Source organism: Melozone crissalis, unplaced genomic scaffold, assembly GCF_028551555.1.
Source record: "Melozone crissalis strain CALT ecotype California unplaced genomic scaffold, PUWL_Pcris_2 ptg000059l_1, whole genome shotgun sequence".
Taxonomy (NCBI): domain Eukaryota; kingdom Metazoa; phylum Chordata; class Aves; order Passeriformes; family Passerellidae; genus Melozone; species Melozone crissalis.
The window spans coordinates 2064894-2081595 of NW_026535837.1; the positions used below are offsets into that span (position 1 = coordinate 2064894).

The 16702-nt window shown below is 46.3% G+C and overlaps 1 protein-coding gene across 6 annotated transcripts in view; it reads right to left on the bottom strand.

The window, feature by feature from the left end:
• The window catches only part of FRMD4A (FERM domain containing 4A), a 378398-nt gene that overhangs the window by 74153 nt on the left and 287543 nt on the right, over window positions 1–16702 (bottom strand). For all 6 annotated transcript variants that reach the window (XM_054287522.1, XM_054287520.1, XM_054287521.1 and 3 more), the window contains one exon: window positions 3807–3891. In XM_054287522.1, coding sequence (XP_054143497.1) covers window positions 3807–3891 — 85 coding nt within the window. The remainder of the gene's footprint in view (window positions 1–3806; window positions 3892–16702) is intronic.

The window sequence follows — 16702 nt, forward strand, 5'->3', positions numbered from 1 at the left end:
TTGTCCTTTTCACCCCCCAAGAGCACTGAAGCTGAGGGTGGTTCGAGAATGAGCTGTGACAGCAAGTCTTTTGGTAGATCTTCCTTCTCTATTTTATAGGATCCTGCCACCGGTGAAAGCAATCTTGAAGGGTTTTACTTGGACACCGTGGTCACATGAAGAACACTGATGGTTCCAACAGCCCCTCTCAGGGTTCCTCTGCTGAGCCAGGCACTGCTCTGGCTGAATGTGCAGAATGCAGTCCAAGCATCAAAGATGCTTGAGGTGGGAGGCACAAGAATTACTCTGGAGGCCAAGCATGCTATTTCTGACTCTCTGGTCCCTGCCTTTGGGAAGCTAGTGGGCTTTTACTGAGATAATGTTTAGGCCTCTATTCTGCAACTAGAACTTCTACAGTGTCTCCTATGGACATGGGCCAGTAAACTGGGTCACTGTTCAGCTCATTCCTGTAGTGGTTTTTCTGCTGTATTTATTTAAGCTGCTGTTTTTAATATTTTACTTCATCTGGCAAGAAATGAGTGATCTAAATATAGATCACTACTGTGATCCATGTTCCAGCCAACTCATGGCCACACCTCATTTACAAGCCACAATTGCTGCATTGGCTTGTCTCTGGCAAAATCAAAAACAAAGGGAACTAAAACGCAGGATAAGATCCAGGTGTCCTCGGCTTTCACTAGTGCCAGCTTTTTAAAATAAGTTCACTCCTTTCATAACAGCTCCTTGGGGAGTGAAGAGCAGGTCTGCTAGGGGCGATAAACACGCCTTTCCCCTGTCAGCTGAGCCGCCTGAGTCACGCAGGCACCTGCACCAGTGACGAGCCCGTGCCAAGGGAAGCGGCTGCTGCAAGAGGTGGATTCAGCTGCAGGCAGGGCTGGGCTGGGGCTACCAGGCAGTCCCATAGCAAAGGGCAATGCAGAGTAGAACCAGAGCACCTGCTCTTCCTCCTGGCTGGGAGCATCAGGCATGGCACGGACAAACCAGCCCGTGCAACCATGTGTCGACGCTGTGGCAAGTCTGTACTGGCAGGTGGAGTGTGCCAGAGCCCATTCTCTGGCCCCAAGGGTAGCTGGGGTGCAGCAGAGCTCATGACTAAACACTCACCCTGTCTCCCCCAGTCCCAGCTGGGGTTTCCACCACTGTGCTGCCTATTTGGAACAGGTGTGCATCCTTGATCAGTGCCTTGATCTCTGCCTGGGGTGGAGCCAGTTGGCACAGGCCAAAACCCACACCAGAACGTGTGAGTCATTAAACAGCCTCTCTGATCAAGGGACAGTGCCTGATGCCAAGCCCTGTCTGCTTTGGTAGTACAAATGTGGCTTGGCCTTTCTGGAAAAAGTGGCTTGCTGGTGCTGTGCAAGGGTTTGGGTGTGTGGGCTCATGAATGTCTCACTACTCATCAGGGTTGCAATGGGCACAGGCAAAGGAGCACAGCACCCAACACATGGCCAGCTGGCAACCCAGTGACCAGCAGCCCCAAACTAGGCCTCAGTTTTATTCTGCCCCACCCTGAGCAAGGGGATGATGGAGGATGTGTGTCTGGGGAATCAACAGTGTTAGTTCCTAACCCTGTGCCAGCACCTCAGACCTTTCCCTGTTTCATACGCATTTATCTTTCTGGACTGCAGGGGAGCCAGGGCTGGATGTATCCATGGGAAGTCCAATAAGGAAACTTTTGGTGCCACAAGGAAGCTCTCAAGCTTTGGCAGCATGTGACATCATGTGCTAGCTGCAGGAATGACAAGCACTGGCTGTGCTTGGACACCAAATCATCATTACATTAAGAGGACAACACACATCACATTAAGAGGAATCTGCCGGGCTGGGTGCTTGCCCTGAGCCTTAGCAGACACTTCGCACCCAACTTTCAAATTCAGTGCCTTTTTCAATAGCACAGCATGGCTTACTGTGGCTGGAAGTCAAATGGGGAAGGATCTGCATGGGAGATTGGGACTTCAGCAGGGCTATTTTAGGATAGAGATGCTCAGCTTGAATGTGCAAAGTAATGGTTTCAGGAGAGGTCAGACTAAAATAGACACACTTAGATCTGTAGGCACTTTGTTTTCTTTATTTTGTTCCCCTCTTTTTCTTATTAAGCTTCCTCCAAAAAAAGAACAACAGTGTAAGCTTTTCCTGGCAGCACTTCAAAAAGGAACTTTCCCCAGGAACCAAAACGTGATGCTCACTGAGCTTGTTGCTGGAGAGGGCTGACTAAGCACATCTAATTGCAGCCTTGCCGGAGAGCAAAGCACTGCACAGCTCAGCTCAGCAGCCCTGCCTAGTTCCTGGGCACTGAAAAAAAGGAATTTCCTGGCTTCTGCCCTGCATTTTAGAAAATACAAAGCTAGTGTCCATGTATTTTAGGACATATAAATGTCAAGTGAGGCTCCAGATTTGGTGCAATCTACTTGGCTTAGCAGGTGACAAATGTGCTGAGGGTTGTGGGAGGGTGGAATAATCTCTCCCTGACAACATCTGTCTTTCCCTACCACTTCCTCTCTGGCAGATGGAGGTGAGTCACAGGAATGGCCTCTGCCAGCACAGAGGGAGGTAGGAGGGATCCTCCCAGGGAATCCCAGCTGCTGACAAACCTCTCCCAGCCCCAGACATCCAGCCCACCTGGCTGAGTCTGCACACTGCCAATCTCCACCGCAGTGTGGTCTGGGGCTGGCTGATTTTCCAGACCTTGCCACGCACAGCTGGCTTGTGGCATGAGAGGGATCAGTTTCATGGCTCTGCTGTGGGCACCCCTCCAAGCTGAGGGTGTGGATAAGCCAGGATACCTTATCTCTGGCACAGAGTACCTGGCAAGGGGCTGCTCTGAGGGGCAGTGCCAGGGACAGCACCCTGGTCTTCTAGGAGTGGACCAAGGAGGGCAATCACTCACACAAAAACATTTCTCAGTGCATGGCTTGTTCCTCTACAAGGTGATCTTTGGTGCATACCCACAGACACCTTTACCCTGCTCACATAAAACCATAAACTCCTCCTGTCCCACGAATTGGAGGTCACTCAGCTGGCTCAGACTGGAGAAGCGGCTGAGGGGAGACCTCATGGTGATCTGCAACATCCTCACCAGGGGAAGTGGAGGGACAGGCATTGAACTCTTATCTGGAGAACAGTGACATGCCGAGGGAGTGACACGAAACTGACACATGGTTGGATATCAGGAAAAGCTTCACCCAGAGGATGCCTGGGCACTGGAACAGGAAAGTGGTCACAGCATTGAGCCTGACAGAGTTCAAGATGCCTTTGGACAACACTCTCAGGAACATGGTGGGACTCTTGGGGTTTATGCGTGCAGAGCCAAGAACTGGACTCAACGATCCTTGCTGTTCCTTTCCAACCGAGGCCACTCCATCGTTCTCTCTCCCTCTCCCCCCTCACACACGCCGCTGCCCCCGAAGATGGCGCCCGCGCCGCACTGCCGCCCTCTGCGGGCCCGAAACCCTCACGGCAGCCGCTGGGCCCAGAGCGCCTTTTTAACACAAACCCAGACGTTTCCTTCTAAATACAAGCCAGTTTATAATTTTGGCAGTGTAGATTTCCTTCTGCCAGCCACAAGAGTTACTTCCAGGGCTGTTTTACCTCAGAACCACTCTCTGACAGGAAAGCTGCTGCCAAGTGCGGTGGCAGCTGGAGACAGAGGAGTGAGGGAAGGTGTGAGGAGGAGGAGGAGAAGGAGAAGGAGGAGGAGAAGGAGAAGAAGGTTGTATCTGGAAGTCCAGATGTGGCCAATGTAAATTTTGGGGCAGGGAATGCAGATCCAGGTGTCTCAGCCCACTCTGAGCTCCCCAAGTTCTCACCTTGTAGATGCAGGACTTGGCGTTCAAGAAGAACAGCTCGATGGTGGCATTGTCCTTCAGATAGGAGATGCTTTCAATGTAGAACCTGAAAGGAAAAGCAAGAGGGGTGAGACATGAGGGAACTAGGGCAAAACATGGAAATGCACTTATTAAATGAAAAATGTGGTCAATGGAGTCATGATGAATGTGCTAAAAATGAACTTTCTTCTCTTATATCAGCCTGAGGTATGATGATGAGGCTCGTGCACACTCCAGGACCTGATCAGTCACCACCACCTCAGCCATACCAAAGGAACTGGATCATGAAGTGGATGATTTAAGTTATAAATAATCCTTTGTTTTGTTTTCAGACTTAAAATAAACCTTTATTATGTTTTTTGTAAGCTTCACCTTTGTTTGCCATCACATTTTCACCATCAGCATTTCTTCATCACTCCTTTACCCATCGCAACAATTCTGTTCTGTTAACCTGCATCTTGTAAAATATTCATCTACAAAAATGCACTTCTGGATTCCTTCCCTGTCCCCTTCAGCTCTACATAAAGCAAATTTTATAAAGGCTTCTTTACATATTATTTCTATGGTCTCACACTAAGACAGTAGTTACTAACCTTGCACAGTTTACCAGTACCATGAATAACAATGTTAAGGATGACAGGGAATGATCATAATCTAATTTTTTTTGAGATGAAGTGATTTCTCAGAACTCAGGAGAAAGCTCAAATCCCCAGTGTCAGAAAAACCCACTCATTTGCATTGGCTTATTGCCCCAAATATTTGCAATTATGTTGAAAGCCCATGATATGTGTGAATTTATTCAGTACTCCATGTCCTGCCTGCTCTGAAGGTCTGATGCTTTGGCAATGAACCTTTTGAGAGCTTTATGAGAATTGACTCCTGTCCTTAATTCTGCCTTAAGATCTTTTTTTGGGGAAAAAAATGTTCTGGATACTGTCAATGTTAATGACTGATAATTCCATAGAGGTATGTTGTGTGTTCCTGTAGTAACAGAGAAAGCCTGGCTATGTTCAGTGAATGTTAAGGTGAATTTTGCATTGATTTAATGTTTTAGGTAAGGAAAAAAAAATAGATCATAATGCTGTTCGGTAGTGATCTTCAAATTGCACTGCAGTGACAGCAACATTCCTTACATAAATTCCAGTGCTATCATGCCTTGTCAGAGGCAATTAGAATAGGGAAGGTGCCAGGGAAATGGTGTCTGCACCAGGGACTTTTAAAAACCCAAATTCCTTAGAAATCTGGGTTGACATGCAGGGTCCATTTACAGAGAAACCCCACTCCCTGACCCTGCTGTCTGGGAGCAGACAGACCTGCAGACACTTCTGGGGCTTCACACAAGTGCTGAAGGGATTGTCCACATCCAGATATCTGCAGAGTCCAGGGCCTTAAATGCAGCCTTCTTAGGGGCAGAGGTCAAAGCTTTGTAGTGCTCCTAAATGTCTCCTGAAGGCTCCTCAAAACACTTTATTTCCTGACAGGCAGAACCAACTTCTTGCTTATTAGAGTGAGAGAAACATTTTGTTCATCTGCTGAAGAGCTCCTGTCTGTATTACCCTTCCTTCTCCCTCTTCAGAAGAGAAATAAAAATAAAGCCTGGATAAAATAAAATAAACCCCAAGAAAACACCAACAACCAATCAAACTCGCAAAACACCAAAAACTTGGATAGATTCAAAAATTTGAATGTAGCGATGATGAAGCACAAAGATTAAACTTTTTCTTATTTTTTTCTGGTTTTCAGTTTCACCTACTGTCCTTAAAGTGGTCTCTTTGTAAATAAAGAAAATACTTGACTTTAGAAGTGCAAAAATTGATGCATTAAAAAAGGAACTTTCTTACTAGATCCACTCTCTGAGCGCAGCTGCCTTCTCATCTGCTGAATTAATGGAGAATAATGCTAATTTGACACATTCTGTGGTTCTTGAACAACCTCCTCTTCTTATCACTGCTACCAGTGCTCTCCAGGTTATGGTGGAAGGTTTTCTTATTTCAAGGTCAGAAGAAAACGAGAACATTTTTCCCATTTTGAATCCCAGTGAAGGTTAGCCCAAAAGCTTTTTGTTTCAGCAGCTCAAACGCGGCCGTTCCACCATCACTAGAGGGCAATATTGCATTTCTTACGGCTGCAGGGAGCTTTCCCAAGGCTTTCCACATGGACATAGATCGTTTTCTCTACAAAATTAAGTCTCTGGGAGCACAGAGCCTGCACGTAATACTTCATTTCACAAAGAAAACCCAATTCTCAAGTGATCTCCAGCGTGGAGAGTGAGCTGGGAAGCTACTGGCTCTCACACATGCACCCAGACAAATGTGGAACGTATGCACCAGGAAACTGGTGGTACTTAAAGCAAAACAGATTTGCAGAGGGAACTCTTGTGGGATTTTCTGTGTGGCAAGCTCAGAAAACCTGAACTGGAGTAGATTACCCTGAATTCACAGTTGGTGCAGTAACAACAAAAAGGGCAGGGAAAGACACTTTTTTTTTGCACTTATGATTAGTTTCTGTCCCATCTCCTCCTGTTTCCATCTTTCATGAGCACAGTGAAGGAACCAACACTTTACAATGACCAATGTCAATGACTAAGGAGGCAGGGAGGAGCATCCAGCTGCTAAGGCAATGAACCAAGCAAACAAAAATCTGGGTTGAATTCCCAACTCGGACACAGGTTTCCTTTGTGACCTTCAGAAAAATCATTTAGCTGCTTGGGCTGTTGAGCTGGGCTTAGGAAACACCCCTCCCTTCTCTGCCCCCCTCTGTCTGTTTTGCCTGCTAAGCTTAGGAGCCTTTGAAGGTGTGTTTCAAGATCATCAGTTTTGAGAGGCAGCTCTCAGATTTCTGTTGAGGACTCCCCAGAGAGCATCATTCCTTCCTGTGATGTGAGGCTAATGTTCCTGGGATATAACGGATGGGTTGAACAGGGAAATAGGCAATACAATGTGTCCAAGACCTCTGCTCCACTACCTGCATCTCTTGCAATACACACTCAGCAAATAGTTTTGCCTCCAGCAGCTCCTACAAGAGGTTCCTTGATAGCCAGCAACTGTGCCTGTGTGAAATTAGCTGCCTCCAGGAAGGGGGAACACCCCATGAGACTTGGGGAGTGTAAAACCAAAGGAATCATTTTGGAGAAAATTTAAAAGATCAGCCAATGTTAATCAATTTCTGCATTCCTCCTCCCTCCCCACCCCTAGTAACTTGTAATTCATCAAGTACATTTTCTAAGCATTAATTAAATAGACCAGTGAATATTATGCTGGATAATGAACACAAAGTGCCTATCTTAGCTGCTCCCTCTCAGCAGCAGGGAAATAATAATGAGCACTGCAGAAGGTGTCTTGGAAGACTTCAGAAGCTGCTGCATCTGAAATGTTTAAGGCTTTTTAGCTGTGAGGACATGTCTCATACTGATCAGATTGCTCTCTGTTAAGCACTGGTTAACTGACAACTTTCTCTCAGACAGCTTAAGCCCCCTCAAGCTGTGATGAATGGCAATTCCCATCGTAACCAGCCAAGCACAGCCTCACAGCGGTGCTTGTGGAAACTCCTGATCCTTGGTGAGGGGAAACTGGTATCACCACAATTTCTCCCTTGCATTACACACAGGCTCATCCACCTCTGACTCATGGCTCAGAGAAATGCCTGACTGGGTCCTGGACTCAGCAGTTTGGTAAGTGGTTCTCCAGGAGATGGAGAATCCCTTACTGCTGCTGCCAGTCTTGTCTGTGAGCCCAGGTGTGTGTGTGTGTGTGTGCAGGTGGGAAATTCAGCAGTGTTGGGAAGGTGTCTGAGCACTAGCGCTCTGTCCTTGCAGTGGGAATAGAGGAATTCAGGACTGCCAAGCACCTGAGCTCATGGGGTGCTGGTGTGCACCGTGAGAGAAAAAATGAGCAGCACTCCTGATCTCCATACACCAAAAGAAACTGTCAAATACACAATATTTAGCATTGCCTCTAACACATAGCCCTAGACATATCCTGTCAGCCTGAACTTGGCCATCTATCACCTAGCAGGGACCAGGCTCTCTGCAGTTGTATTGCTGACTGGGCAGATAGACTTAAATAGCATTTGAGAGTACAAGCCTATGTGTTTACTTCCAAGCAGAACCTGCCAAATGGTAAAAATATTTCACTGTGATCTTCAACACAATGGTATTTGAAAACATGACCACAGCAAATGATGTCTTGTCTACTTCAGGTGTCTGTCTTTTCTGAGGCAGTGATATCATCCTCATTCTTGTCAAGTTTGAGTCTGGTGGGAGCCAGCTAATCCAATAACTTCTTTTCACATCTTTCCCAGCTGGCTGACTCTGATCTGGTTGGGATGCAGGGCAGAGCTGTCAGCAGAGCTCAGTAACCCTCTCAGTGGACGACCCCTTATTTCATTATTACAAGGAATGGGTAAAGGAGAACACCACTTTTCTGCCTCATCCATGCTGAGGTCTGGCTCATTATCCCTCACCATGTCATTCAGAACCTCAGAGGATAATGTGAAAAATATGAGGCCATTTGTTAACCAGGAAAAGAAAAATCGTATGCGTTGGTATAATGGACTTAAATGCAGATGTCATTATGTCTAGTGTCTTATGCTAAATGAGTATTCTGAGCAGCACAGGCTGCACAGCTCCTTTTATGTTCCAGCCCTGTTTGCTAATAGTCATGGCTACACACTTTTATGTCCTGCCACTTAGAAGCAGACAATGCTCATGCTAAATAGTTGGCCTGTTAAGTAATCAGTAAGGAATGAAAATCAGCTAAAACCTCTCCTTCTGCATTGATTTTGCTTTGGATCCCATGTCATGTCTCCTGTGCTCAAGCCCCACCACATCCAGCACCTGGGGTTGGTATGCAGGGGACAGGAGGCAGCAAGAGAGACAGACCTGTGTCAACTTCTACCTCATTGCAGGGGAAACCATAACACTGGAGGTGAATTGGATTCCAGAAATTCAGGGAATCACAGCTAACAAAATAAAAAGCTGTGGATATTTTTTAACCTGAGCCTGTCCCCTCTCTCTCACCAGCTGCACTATATTATGAAGTTGTCTGCATCTTTACCTTCTGTAAATCAATTTTTTGTGGCGCTTCTAAAATGTTGGCCCATTGAATCTCCGGAAAACCATATGCTTTGGGGATATTTGCTCATTCCTATGCCTCATTTTCTCCATGTACAAAATACTTAGGGATCTGCTTTGGAATATATAGAGACCAACTCTCTTCATCTCTTCTAGGCTGTGTATCCTGGGAGTCTTTGCAAAACACCAAGTGCTCCAGTATGAACATAGGGAAGGAATCAAGGTGGTAGTGCAGGTACATTCCTCCCTCATATTTGGTTACAGCATCAAGCAAAGGCACTGACCTGAGTATAGTAAGTCCTCTGCCCCCTACCCACATGGGGAACCTGGCCTGCCCAAGCTATAAAAGCAGCAATCCAGCTCAACATAGTCTGTAAATTGCTCCACCACTGCAATGTCCCCTGGAGCTTAGCTTGCAGAAGTGCATCTTTGCACAAAAAGATGTGATTTTGTACAAAAGCTGTTGCAGCCCCTCTTACCTTGGAGTGATGTGCTTATCTGTCCCAAATGTGAGGTGAGGGCAGTGACTGGATCACAGCAGCACACTGCCATCCTCCTCTTTTCCCTCAGTCACCAGGGGAATTGCCCCTCAATCTCCTGAGCATCAGCACAGCCCTTTCCTGCTCTTTGGTCATTGCCAGGAGTCACATCTTGGCTATTAGAGGTGCTGAGTGCACTGTCTCACATAACACTACCCCTCAGCATCTAGAGAGCATCACCTTTTATCTGAGGATTTTGGACCATTTTAGCAATAGAAATCCCTCCAGCTGTCCCATGAGTTGTCAGCAGCACATGAAGGAAGGATTTGTCTGTCAAAGCTGGCATGAGGGTCATTATTTACTGACTCAATGCCAGGATGATGGGACCCCTCATGGCAGACCTTCCTGCTGTGCACTGATGACAGCCCATCACACCCACTGGGGTAAGGTATGAGCACACAAATTGCAGTGAAAACAGAAACAATGTCTGCATGACTTTGACCCAGTCAGAGAATCCGTGTGTAGGCACTTACACAGCTACTGCAGCTTGATCCAAATTAGCTACAAATCCTACACTGACAGAATCCATCATTTCTGCATGGTACCTATCATGCAGTCTAAATGCTTCCCAAAATTAGACAAGACAATGCTGCCAGCATCAACACATTCAAAATGTGGCTCAAAACAACAAATTTTTGGAATGCTGCTTTTTCTGCCCCCTCAGGTAGCTGAATGGAAAGGAAAAACAACTTATCCCCTTCTCTCAACGCAGCTCACTTATACAAAGATATTCCTAGTTAAGCAGAAAACAGAAATGATGTTATGGGACTCAAGAGCCAGACTGCTATTAAGATGTGTGTGTAATGGATGGCTTAGCTCAGAGCTGTGTGCTGAGTAGCAGAGCCCCATTAGTTCCCTTCCTTAAGCAAAGGTCGGTTTTCACACGAGTAAATCTTCTGACTGGACAGAAGTTTCTCATATCTCTAAAGAGCCTCTGAGGAGCACAGCCTCCCCTCAGGCAATTTATTACACCTTCCCCCGGGTGAGCAGAGCAGGGGGCCACCCTGGGAAGGCTGCAATAAATTGTCTGCAGGGAGCCTTGTCTTCCAGCACAAACAAGGTCTGAGTGGCTGTATTTATACGCCGTGGCTGCCTGAGAGGAGGGGGTTTGCAGGGCTGCTGGCTTTTAGGATCTTCCTGCTTAGCATACACACAGCTGGTGCACACCAACCAGCAAAACACATGCTGTGCAAAGAGATGTGGGCTATGGCACGGGCTTTATAGACAGAGCAGCTCACAGGAGCCCCTGAAAGCAGCTTGGTGCAACTGGCTTGATTATGTGGGTTCTATATTCTGGTTTTTGCCATTGTTTCTACAGCATCCCACAGCAGTGCACAGAGGTGTAGAGCTATAACACGAGCAGGTGATGGCTCTTTGTCTCTCCTTATATGTAGCACAAACTCAGGGAGTTTCTGGCCCAGTACTGGTTCTGGCAGTGGGTGAGGGAGACAGCACAGCTGCAAGGAGCTCTGGGAAGAGACAGCAATGAGAATGTCCATGTGCCATGGACAGCTGGCCATGAGAATGTGGATGGAGCACCCCAAGGTGCTGAAACCTCTCAGGGCAGTTCCCTGAGCTCTCCTGGGATGATCAAGCTCCATGGCAAACTGGAGCTTTGTCTCTCCTTATATGTAGCACAATCTCAGGGATTTTCTGGCCCAGTACTGGTTCTGGCAGTGGGTAAGGGAGACAGCACAGCTGCAAGGAGCTCTGGAAAGAGACAGCAATGAGAATGTCCATGTGCCATGGACAGCTGGCCATGAGAATGTGGATGGAGCACCCCAAGGTGCTGAAACCTCTCAGGGCAGTTCTCTGAGCTCTCCTGGGTTAATCAAGCTCCATGGCAAACTGGGGTTTGGCACTGCCCTCCTTGCAGTGCAGAGGGCTCTGCACAGAGGAAGAGCAGAGGAGCAGAGGGATTTGTAGATATGTAATTTTGCCGCAGCAACTTCTCCTGGGTGGTAACAGGTGTGATGAAGCTTGGGTGAGAGCAAATTCTGGCACTTCTCTTCCTCTCCCCTGGCTGCAAATTTAATGTGTTTGATGATCTGTTTGTGTATTTCTCCCAGTCCCTGTAAACCCCAGTTTCACAGCATGGGGCAGAAAGAGGGCTGTCTGCTCCTTCTCCCTCCTCAGAGGGGAGAGACAAGAGCTGGTGATTCCCTCATTCCCTGCTTGGAGCAAAATATTGGAGCACCACATACCTTCATACCACCCTTTGGATGGAGAAACACAGCCCATTATGTGTGAGAGAAATAAATTGCTGAGGTTAATTTTGTGTGGTTCTATTTAGCTCTTCCTGCCAAGGCAGGCTGCTGTCATCACAACCCCTAATCTGATTTCTTGGAGAGAAGCAAAGCTGAGTGGATGTGAGTGGCATACACAGCCATGGTGTGTTGGGATCCCATGGTAGTCTGCTGGGGAAGTTCGGAGCAAGATGCTCTGAATCTGCACCCCACAAATGTCTCTGGGCCATGAGTGAGGCAGAAATGCATTTCAGTGGCAAGTTCTAAGGTCCAGTTAGCTCTATGAAGAACAACAGTCTCTCTCCCTTCCCAGGTCAGCTGTTTTCAAATGGCCTCTGGTTTCTTTCACTGTTAGCATTAGTCCTTTTCTAATGGAATACAGGTTTAAAGATGCCTACAAAGAAGAGCTGAAAGACTAAAATAGCCTAAGGCCTCATTAACAGCTGAAATCTGGTCCAATTCCATTTAGATAGCCAGGTGAAACCATGTAGATAGGAAACACTTCCTCAACCCTGGCAGTGCCAACCTGCTTGAAATAATAATTTTGAATTTACAGACTTGGTAGGACAGAGGGATGCATCAAATGAATAAGCCTACATCTGAGCAGGGCTCTGAGGTCAGAGAAGAGACACAGGTTTTATAAGCCTGCAACTTGTTGAATTCCAAAGCAGTCATCTTTGGATGAGTCAGATGAAATAAGCCAGATTAATTGCTCCTGAAAGGTGACTATTTCTCTCCAGTGGTTATACAGGGAGGCTGCACTAATTAGCTGTGACACAGAGCTGTCTGCCAGGTAAAGATCTCAGCTCTGGTGTGGTGAATCTCATCTCAGACTGCCCACCTGCCCTACCTGCCAGGTCAGACCTGGACCCCCTCCAGTGCACAGAGAGCCATGTTCCTTCAGGTTAAGGGGGCACAGACACCCAGGAGCTTTCACTCTGTGTTTCACTGCCAGTCTCTTATTTAGGGCCACTTTGTTCTGTAGTAACTGCGGCAACCTGGCAAAATGTCTGGCCTCAATATTGAGAGTCCTGAGCCCCCACAGCTCCCATGCTGACTTCAGCCTAGCCAGTGTATATGAACACATGCCAGATGTTGCTGAACACAGGCATTCCTTTGTGGGAATACTGCCAGCCCTAGATACAAACTCTACCCCACAGTGTATTTGAGTACTGAGGATTTATTTCACATTTTGTTCCATGCCTTTCTGAAAGAAAAGCCTTTCCATGTGAGACATACTCTGATTTAGTGTGACGACTTCTGCAGTGAGTTGCCACTGTTTAGCTGGTGGAGTTGCCCTGAGAACAAATACATTCATTCCTGGGAAAAGATCCACCAGTGGAGTGAATTTTATTTGCTAAGCTTGTTCATATAAATTAACAGCATGACAAACATACAGAAGATAAAGAGATCAGACCCATGCTGGTGGTTCCTTTGCTAAGGATTGCAAATCTCACATGGCCATTGTTTGAGGATGAGAACTCACTGCAGAGCCTGGCCAACTCTGCTCTCCATGAACAAACACTGTGGCTGTGCTCTGGTTCTCTCTCACATCAAAGCTTTACACAAAAGGAGTAACTCTGCCTTCCTTCTGTCTGTATGAGTCTGAGCAAAATGCTTCCTTCCCAGCCAACAGGATGTACTTGAACCCTGCAATCTCTATTTACCTCCTTTGCTGCCCAGGTCTCCACACTGTATTTAGGTTCCTGCACTTTACCCCAAGGCTCATGGTGAGAACATTTTCTCTCTTCTCTTCTGGGCTCAAAACACCTCTGTAAAATCAACTAATCAGGCAAACCCTCATTTTTCCATCCCTATCCTTTACTTCTCCTGGACTTCAGTGGTGACTCTCATCTGACTTGTAAACCCTCTGAGGCAGGGATTAAGTCTCACCAACAACCAAACAACCAGGGCTATGGGAAGCCATCCAAGGAAGCTAATTCTGAGGTGAGAACTAATATCACTCCCATTCTGTTGCCCAACATCCCTCCTCCCCTGCAAGACACATGGCACTCCCTCTTGCTTTCATGTGTGCCTTTAGAGCTATGTAAACAGATATTAGAAGAGTCTTTTAAAATAATATTGCACAATAGCCACGGGGCAGTTCACAGCTGCCCCAGAGTTCTGATTGCTTCCTAGATTCCTATGCTGTTCTCAGTGGAAAGCTTTCATTGAAGCACTAGATGACAACCTGAAGACAGGGAGGCTTCAGTAGCTGAGTAAATGAACAATGGAAGGAGCAAATTCTTACAAACCAATGCTAAAAACATCCTTCTAAAATCCCACTCCTTTGACACAGTGCTGTGAAATTTTTGGTCTTTGATAACAGAAGAGAGGAAAGACACTGGAGATCAGTGTTCAACAATGTCAAACCCGAAGGAAATGTGTGTCAAAAGACAAAGGTTCAACAGTGCTGCAGAGATTTAAAAAAAGGGAGGAGAATTTCACACTGCAAAGCTTGTGAAACTTCCTATTTTTGGCACAGTTCTTTCAAGAAGCCTTTTCTTAAGAAGGCAAGCTTCCCTTTAAATGTACTTTTAGAGCAGGCTAAAATCTGTGGCATCTTTGGTGGGCATGCTGCCCTTTAGCGTTGCTGCACGAATGTTGAGGGTAAAAACCATTTGATGGTCACATTAAAGGTGAAAATGTTTTCACTGTAGCTTTTCCTCTTCACAAACTACCCTTTACTTTTCTTGCCTGAGGCTTCATCTTTAGTAGTTATGCAGTGTGATTGAACTGTACATTTAATTCAACTAAAGGGAAAAACCCACACAATTACTAAATCCCAATGCAATAAACAGAATTCTGTGTCATGAGCATCTGGCACATCCAGTTGCTTGTATTACTTGTATCTCTCCATTCAGGACTCCCAGCATCAACCTAAGCTTTGTCAGCTGCAATGCTTGGGTAATGCAAAAAGGCATCTGCAAGCACAGGCAAGCCTTTACCTGTGACATAGTAGGTGTCATGGGCATGAAGTTCCTTACAAATTAACACATTTGTGATTAGGTATAGTACAGCACTAATTATCTCTGCTTTCTGCCTGATGGCAGCAGGGGAGACAGAGCATTCTGTTTATGGTATGTTTATGGATGTCTCTGAAAGCTGCTGCACACCCCCAGATTGTGAAAATAAACCCCTGTCTATGGGTGGGTCTCTTTAGAACTTCCCTTTAGCCATTGCTTTGGTTCCCAAGCCAGAACTGGGTAACAGATATTTTGGGGCCTTTCCATCTTCAGCCATCTGGCTGGAGTCGGTGTCTTCAATTGCCTTCTGCTCAGATCAAATTTAGGGACGGACATGGGAACTCCTTATGTGCTGGGAAACTTTTTCAACTTCTGCCAGCATCGACATCCACACGGGAAATAAGCAGCAGAAAAGGCTCAGTAAGTTAATGCCTGTTTCTAACTCTTGAGGCATCTGGCTCCCAGTCCAATCCAAATTGTAACTCAGTGTGACAACCCACTCACTGCTGCCATCAGCAAGAGTATAAGCCCAGAGTCAGTCTGGTTTTCACACATGCAGGCACTGAATGCTGAGTTTTTTCCCTGTGGATTGAGATTCCAGAACAGGAGGGGTCACTCATTCACTAGCTGTTAGATGGATCTGTATCCTAGGATGCCTCTTGGCTGGGATCCCACTGGAATGACTGGTCTCCACTGTGCTGCCAACTTTCATAAAACAATACAGATGGCAATATTTATGCTTGTTGAGTGGTCTTTGAAATGAATATGAGAGTGGCTCAGTAGCACAGGCTTTCACACATTTTACAGTTCTACTCCTAAACCCAGCACTTAGCTCTTGCTCACTCAGGGCTTTCCCTGCTTTCCATGGGATCCCTGTCTTAGCACAGACTCCCAGTTTGGCCCCTGGACAAGATATCTGGTAACTGACTGACTGTGTTCTCAATGAGCATCAAGATTTTCGTGTATCTCTAAGCACAGGTGGATCAGAATCTCACATGCTGAAGGTGCTCTACTCTAGATCTACCCTTATGGTTTGAAGCACCCAAAATATGGACTAAATTCTTCTCTTGGGAGATATCAGGCTAATTCTGGACTCACAGGGCTTTGTGCAGTCTTGATTTGTCCTAAGATCTATCCACCACTAAATATGGGGCCATAACAGAACAAAGAGTCTCTTCTCCTCAAAAGCCTGCCTTGTAATGGAAGTTAAATGAATGACAATCACTATGTGGAGGAAAAAAAAAAAAGCTTCACTCAGGGGAAGAAACTCAAAAGTAGGTCTTCATTTTTTTGTGGGTACTATGGAATGAATGAGAGTGATGTCAGATGTAATATAACACTGGAGTGGAAAGCCTAACAGAAAAAGACACAGTTACGCTGTGCTGGCTTGTTCTAGACATGAGCTATCCATTAAAAGTAAGTCAAAACTCTCCACTTAATTTTGTACATATGCCATCCCAGCCCCTGGCCTCTCTCTGGGCGTTTCAAAGCTGCAGGAGCAAATTTGTCTTCTCAGAAAATATCTCCCTTGGAGGCAAAGGCACTGTGTGCATAAAAGCAATGCCAGCTTCCAGCAGCTTCCAAACACTAAGAGTTCCTTGTAAAAATCCCAGATGAAGTTTGAAGCTCCCAAACTGCCGTAATCTTCATTAAAACTTTTATAGTCTGGTCCAGCCATGTAGAAACCAACTGGCTGCCATAAAATGCCATCATTTGCTATTTGTGAGTAATTCACTGTAGCACCGAGTTCAGAAGGTGAATATGACAGAGCTGTACAAGGATTAATTTGGTCTCTGACAGAATGCACTCTGTGGACTCAATCCAGAGGAGACTGATGGCTCACAGTGAGGAAGTGAGTGTTTTCCCTGCAGGCTGCTGGCTCAGGTGGGTTGTCCTGGCAGAAAGAGGGCTTTGTTCTGCCACCCTACTCAGCTTGGACTTTGCAGCTCAAAGCCCACAAGTAGAAGTGTAAATACATAACATCTGATCTTGCCCTCATACATTTCCCTGTGGACAGCTATGAGTGTTGGTGTGGCTACTACTTGTTTACAGTTGT